The following is a 7,158-nucleotide window of genomic DNA, read 5'->3' on the forward strand; positions in this document are numbered from 1 at the left end:
TGTGTGTGTGTGTGCACGTGCCTTGCTTGCCTGTCAGCAGTGGCTGGCCTAACGTTGTTTAATGAACTTACAACTGCGCCCCAAATCAACAGCACACTCGTGAAGGAGAACCATGGCGAAGCAGTGTACCCGATGAACAGACACACACACATACACGGGCACACACACACAGACATACAGACGCACACACACATACACACAGACACAGACACACACACACACACACATGAGCACACACACACAGACACACGCACGAGCAACAACATCGCCATCAGCATCACCTGCACCCGTGCGTGCGCGTGTGTTTGGTGTAACACTACAGGTCGCCGAGTTCGTGGTGATGGACGTCGTGTGGATTGAACGTGTCGATGTTGTGGAGGAGATGGATGTAGAAGTTGAGAACTTTCTCGTACGCATCGACAGATATGCGCTCGTTTGGGCCGTGCAGCCGCGGCGTGTCAGTTGGCTGCAGCGGACACACACACACACACACACACACACACACACACACACACACACACACACACACACACACACACACACACACACACACACACACACACACACACACACACCACGCACCAATGGTGGGGGGTCAAAATAATGAGTGCAACGTGGAGCGGGCTGGTTACAAGGTGAGCAAAGCGCAAGCAAACAAGACAATTACAGGACAGGCAGACACACACACACACACACACACGTACAGACACACACGCACACACACAGACACACACGCACAGAGACGCAGACAGACAGACACGCAGCCAGCCAACGCAAGAACCCCTGTGTCTCCTTCCCTTTTCCGTTTCCCCAAACACAAGCGCACGCGCGCGTACATACCCCCATGACGACGGGCATGAAGCGGTAGAGGTTTGGCGTGAGGTTGACATAGTGCTTCGTGTCTGTGCCGGCAATCATCAGCGCAGGTGCCACATAGTAGTCTGGCCAGATTTGGCGAATGCTTCGCTCCAGCACCTTGAATCCGCGCGTCTCGCACGAGGACGTGGGCAGGGGCTCCACGCTGTGCACAATCTCAACAGACACGCGCGCGTCGGCGATGATGGTGATATCGCGAGCAACGACGTCGGCCACCGTCTCGCCAGGAGAGATGCTGGTACATGTGGTGGTGATGGGCGGAGAGGGGGGGGGGTTGGTTAGTTGTGGTGAGGTGGGTTGGAGTGGTGATGGGTAAGGTGGCGAAAAGGGTTGGTTGGTTGGTTGGTTGTGGTGAAGGAGGTGGTGGTATTTGTATGGTAGCGGTGAACTTGTAATCATGGTGGTGATGCAGAGGTGCTGAAGTCCATTTTTGTTGAGGTCTTTGGGTGGTGATGACGGTGACGTGGTGATGGGCGACAACAAGCCATGCGCATGAGAAGCTGGTACCGGTGGTTGACGAGCGCGGAGACCGTGTGGGGCAGCACGTTCTCCTTCACACCGCCCTCAATCACCGTCTGGGCGCACGATGCAATGCGATGCAATGCGCAATGGTGTGAGGGTCTGCACTTGAGTCATGCACTTGGCACACATATGCACTGGCACGCAGGGGAAAAGCAGAGAGACGGACACAACTCCCTCACACACACATACACACATAGACAGACAGACACACGCACGCAAAGACAGACACCAACACACGCACACACATATACAGACAGACAGACACACACACACATAGCCACGCACGCAAAGACAGACAGACACACACACACACACACACAGACTCACGCATGCACACATTCACACACAACAACACGCGGCGAGCAGACATACGAGGGCTGTGGTTGTGCGCTGGAGTGCATCCGAGTCTGATTTGAGCGAAACGAACAACTAATGGCATATGATGTGACAGTCGCAGAGGCGGTGGATGTGGATGTCATTAGATGATGGCAAATCATGGACGATGAGCGATAATGCACATTCCTTGACACAAGCACGCACACACACGCACGCACACGCGCGCACGCACACATACATACACACCTTTGCGATTGGGGCGAAGAGCCAGAGATTGCACATGATGATGCGTTTGAGAAATGGCATTTCGGGCGCCAGGTGCGTGATCATATCAAAGAGGGCACCGTTGATGTGCGCTGGGAGACGTTGGGGGAGGAGGAGGGGGAGGGGAGGTAGAGGAAGGTGTGAGCGTGGTGAAGTCACTGATGCGTGAGCGAGCAAGGTGTGTTGCTGCTGGTATCGTTGACTGAACAACCACAACAATAACAACAACTGCCTGGTTGTCACCTGGATGCGGGTTCTCGTGCAGCCGCGTCAGCGCCCTGGAGAGAATGGCAACAGCTTGCTCTGCCAGCACATGGCATTGCAAGTACCCCCAAGGGGGAGGGGGGAGGGTTGTATGTGTGTATGTGTGTGAGCGGGTTGGGTTGCACGGGCAGAGCCAGGCACACACACAGACACAAACACACAGCCACACACACAGACACACAGACACACAGACACACAGACACACAGACACACAGACACACAGACACATACACACACACTTACACGCACGCACACCAACAACGCTCACCCTTTGGCGGTCTGCTCGAGTGGCCGGCGCCATCGTGGTCCATGTGCACCTGCACGCGAACCGTGAGGTACCCCTTCTCCGATGTGCCGATGAGCGCAACGGGCCGATCAATACCGAGCACATCCGTGTAGATGGGCAGGCCTTCGTCCAGCAGGAACTCGGGGTACCACCCGCGCCGCACCAGCTCGGCGGATATCACGCTCGCTCCCTCCTGCACACGAGGCAGCGGTGGTGGCGGTGGTGGAGGGGGGGGGGAGCAGGAGGGGTACGTGCCACATGTCATGTGATGTGGTGTGTGATGTTATGTATTGTGAATGAGGTTGCAATTGAGGTGAGAAGATAAAAGGGGCAAGGAAGGAAAGAGAAGAAGAGGAGTGTTTGGACGATGACTTGGGATTATCAGAACAAGCGATGGTGGCAATGACGACCAGCACTCGCAAACACGACGACCAGCACCACCAAACAACAGGGACGGGCCAATCCGCATGCCAACGCACCACCCCGTTGACCTCTTCGTCGTGTCCAAATGCAAACAGGAGAGTGCGCTGTGGGCGGTAGTCGAAACCTTTGGATGCGAGCAGGAACTCCACGGCCTCCATCATCGCCGTCACGCGCGTCTGGCCGCAATGCAGAGGATGATCAACGCCGGGGATTCGTGGAGGGAGAAGGAAAGTGGTGGACACGTGAGAAACGTAGTCACGTGCACGCATGTCTTTGACAATAGGACTAATGCAAGTGATATGACAGGCAAAGCAGACAAGCAAGCAATACACACACACACACACTCACAGACACCGCCACACACACAGACACACACTCACAGACACAACACACAAACTGTTGCATCATTGCATGCACCTTGTCATCGAGTGCTCCGCGACCGTAGATGTAGCCGTCATGGATGCCGGCATCAAACGGTTCGTGCTCCCATGCGTCCGGGTTGGCAATCGGCACCACGTCAATGTGCCCGCACAGCAGCGCCGGCTTCAACGATTCATCCTTGCCTGCAGGCACAACAAGCACAGACAAAAAAATGGGGAGGGGGGGGGGCCGCGACTTGGCGTGAGCAGTGACCACCATGCAACCGAATGCGTGCACTGTTCGTGTGTGTGTATATGTGTGTGTGTGTGTGTGTGTGTTATATGCGAAGCACGACCGGCGTCCGCACCTGGGAATCGGTAGAGCAAGCTGTACTCTGCCAGCACTTCGCGCTGCACAGGCGAATCCTGGTGATGAATCAACGGAAACCCTGCGCGCGCGTGTGTGTATGTGTGTTTGTTGCTGGTTATTGTGTGCTGAGAAACATTGCGTGGTGGAGCAAAGTGTAAAATGTAATTGTGCTCAGCAACCCAGTCAGAAAGCAAGTGAGCAAGTGAGCCAGCACAACTTCAAACAAACAAAAGCACACACACACACACACACACACACACACACACACACACACACACACACACACACACACACACACACACACATCACGCACGTTCTTGCAGAACTTCGCGGACGCGTGCATGACCGGTTGCGTTTCCATGGCGCTGTCGGAATGAGATGGACCGTTGTTGGATCATGGCCCTCAACGTCTCAATCCTCTCCTCTGTTGCTTCGAGATAGTCCAAGTCTGTCTTCTTGCATGCCTCCGGATGCATCTGTTTGTGCATGTGAACGGGGGAGGGTGTGTATGTGTTTGGTTGTGCGATCGAGTGATTAAGTGATCGAGTGATTGACCAAGCAGGAACACATGCAAGCAAGCAAGCAGTGTTGTCCTTGTCATCTGCACGTGTGCACACACAGACACAGGCACAGACACAAACATACAACCACAGACACAGACACAGACACAGACACAGACACAGACACAGACACAGACACAGACACAGACACAGACACAGACACAGACACAGACACAGACACAGACACAGACACAGACACAGACACACACACACACACACAGAGAGACACACACACACACACACACACACACACACACACAGACACAGACGCACAGACGCACACACCTGCAGGCTACGGGCTGTGAGGGCGCGTGCGACCACGACCGCCGCCACCGCCGCGGCACACAGCAGCACTACTCGCGTCACCAATCCCTTTGTCCTCATCATCATCTTCGTCATCCCCAGTGGCATTGGCCTATAAATAACCATAATCACTATAAAAAGGACACTACACCCTTGGCATTCCACCAACAAAACGCAAAAGAGGACAACACCCCCACAACAGCGCTCGCGAGCTAGCAACCCAACTGGCCGACGGGCTTGCTTGCTTGCCCACCACAAGCGCAAACTCACGCCGCCCACGCCCACACACGCGTTTTCGTTCATTCAACGGCGTGGCTGTGCTGGTAAGGGAGCACGAAGAAGCGCTTGAAGAACGACAAAGCAAGCAAAAGCAAGTGGTGAGAGGATCCTTCCCTCACCATTTGTTGTTGTTGTGCCTTTACCACGTGTGTGCCCTCTTTATCACACCCCCCCCCCCCGTTCTTTGACTGTTTGTTTGTTTGGGCTGCCTCTTCTGGCTGCATTCATTTTGACAAGAAGATCTTCTCCTCACACCGAGGTGCTGGCTATCCTCTCGTGCCCAAATGCGCCTGCAGAGAGAGAAAGGGAAGCAGCACGGCATGGACGACTTGACGGAGCTGCCGACGCTGTCGGAGCAGACGATCCTGGACACGCTTCAGGACCGCTTCGCTCAGGACCGCATCTACGTACGTATCCTCACTGCCTGCGTGCGGCATTGTTTGTGGTATCGCTGGCTGGCTCACAAAATGACCTCGCATGCACTCGCGCTTGTTGTACACAGAGAGAGCGCGCACACACACATGCACACATCAACTCACGCCTTGTCGCTCTTCGCTTCTGCAGACTTGCATTGGCGACATTCTCATTGCCGTAAACCCGTTCAAGCCATTGCCCATTTACGATGATGAGCACGCAAACAAGTACACAAATTCAACCGCTGCAGCGCTGCCGCCCCACGTCTTCCGCACAGCAGACCGTGTATACAACGCCATGTGTCAAAGCCACAAGTCGCAGGTGTGTCGTCGTCGTGCACAACGGGTAGCATGTGCGTTGTGTGAATGCGCGTGTGCGTTGTGTGAATGCGCGTGTGCTTGTGTGTGTAAGTGTGTGTGTAAGTGTGTATGTGTGTGTGTGTGTTCGCGCGAACTTGAAAGACCATGACTACGGCTTACGCGTTCCCTTGCGACCGCTCGTGGGGTGCAGGTGTGTGTCATCAGCGGCGAGAGTGGCGCTGGCAAAACCGAGACGTCCAAGCTGTTCATGCGGCATCTTGCACATTTGTGCAAACACCACAGCATCAGGGACACCGACGAGCCACTGCACGATCGCATTTTGAAGGTGCGTGCGTCTGTGTATGTGCAGTGTGTGCGTGTGTTGTGTGTGTGTATGTGCAGTGTGTGTGTATGTGCAGTGTGCGTGTGTGTGTGCATGTGTGTGTGTGTGTGTGTGTTCTCCTGGTCGTCTCCGTCCCCTCCTCATACGAGCGCGTTCAATGGGTTTTCGCAGACGAATGTGATTCTGGAGACGTTTGGCAACGCAGAGACGAAGATGAACAACAACTCCAGCCGGTTTGGCAAATACGTTGACCTCATCGTGAGTCCACTGTCATGTGTTGTTCGTGTGCAAGTCTCTCATCTCACCCCTGTGCCTCTTCCTTTCCACCCACGTGGCAAGAGGGTGTTCGCATTTGTCACAACAGCCACCGCAATGGTCTTCGCTACTACCACCATCATACCCCATCACAACCTGTACCATCATACATCATCAATGCCCATTCGAGCCCCTCATACCCGCCACCACCACCACCACCACCACCACCACCACCACCACCACCACACCCTTCCTCTCTGATGCTTCTGCAGTTTGGGCGGGGCGGGGAGCTGAAGGGCGCCACCATTCGCCACTACCTGCTCGAGAAGTCGCGCATCACGCTGCAGACACCCGACGAGCGCGGCTACCACATCTTCTACCATGTGCTCGCTGGCCAGGATCCCTGGTTTGAGCAGCTGCCTGTGCTGCCGCCGCAGGAGTACCCCTATCTCCGCTGGCCCGACACAGAGTGGTCACCCATCGTCCCCTGGCCAGACGTCATGGTGCGCTCGCGTGTCGTGCATGTGTAGTCGTTGCAATAGTTGTAATAGTTGTTGTTGTTGGGTTTGTAGCTGTGTGTGTGTGTGTGTGCGTGTGTGTGTGTGTGCGTGTCTGTGTGTGTGTGTGTGGTAGTAGCAGTCGTTGTTGCTATTGTTGTTGGGGTTGTAGTTGTGTGCGTGCGTGCGGTGAAGTGCCCGCTCTCCTCGTCATCGCCAACACCACCATCCCCTCCAATTCCCCCATTGTCAGGATGCGCTGGAGACGGTTGGCTTTGCACGTGATGAGATCCCAGCCATCATGCGTCTCGTGCTCGCTGTTCTTGAACTTGGACGCATCGACTTTGACGAGTCGAGTCCAGACGTCAGCCAGGTCGCAGACACGCAGGTACGCGCGCACAACGAGTGTGTGTGTGTGTGTGTGTGTGTGTGTGTGTGTGTGTGTGTGTGTGTGTGTGTGTGTGTGTGTGTGTGTGTGTGTGTGTGTGTGTCGTGTCGTCGTCGTCGT

The 7,158-nt window shown here is 55.1% G+C and overlaps 2 protein-coding genes across 2 annotated transcripts in view; one reads left to right on the top strand and one right to left on the bottom strand.

Moving 5' to 3' along the window:
* Positions 1 to 174: 174 nt before the first annotated feature.
* Positions 175 to 4,670, bottom strand: PTSG_11201 (uncharacterized protein). The gene is made up of 12 exons (XM_004987789.1): positions 4,546 to 4,670; positions 4,014 to 4,176; positions 3,699 to 3,779; positions 3,389 to 3,534; positions 3,028 to 3,147; positions 2,531 to 2,741; positions 2,242 to 2,301; positions 1,981 to 2,090; positions 1,771 to 1,827; positions 1,384 to 1,451; positions 841 to 1,111; positions 175 to 466 (listed from the first exon to the last, which is right to left on the bottom strand). Exons 1-12 carry the CDS (start codon positions 4,657 to 4,659, stop codon positions 317 to 319), a joined length of 1,551 nt encoding a protein of 516 aa, XP_004987846.1. The 5' UTR covers positions 4,660 to 4,670; the 3' UTR covers positions 175 to 316.
* A 55-nt stretch (positions 4,671 to 4,725) lies between these two features.
* The window catches only part of PTSG_11202 (uncharacterized protein), a gene marked incomplete at its 3' end in the record, with an annotated part of 12,316 nt that continues 9,883 nt past the window's right edge, over positions 4,726 to 7,158 (top strand). Inside the window, exons 1-7 of the mRNA XM_004987790.1 lie at positions 4,726 to 4,886; positions 5,139 to 5,249; positions 5,407 to 5,577; positions 5,767 to 5,901; positions 6,070 to 6,156; positions 6,426 to 6,656; positions 6,904 to 7,038. Coding sequence (XP_004987847.1) covers positions 5,163 to 5,249; positions 5,407 to 5,577; positions 5,767 to 5,901; positions 6,070 to 6,156; positions 6,426 to 6,656; positions 6,904 to 7,038 — 846 coding nt within the window. The 5' untranslated portion in view covers positions 4,726 to 4,886; positions 5,139 to 5,162. The remainder of the gene's footprint in view (positions 4,887 to 5,138; positions 5,250 to 5,406; positions 5,578 to 5,766; positions 5,902 to 6,069; positions 6,157 to 6,425; positions 6,657 to 6,903; positions 7,039 to 7,158) is intronic.

Source organism: Salpingoeca rosetta (genome assembly GCF_000188695.1).
Source record: "Salpingoeca rosetta unplaced genomic scaffold supercont1.41, whole genome shotgun sequence".
NCBI lineage: Eukaryota > Choanoflagellata > Craspedida > Salpingoecidae > Salpingoeca > Salpingoeca rosetta.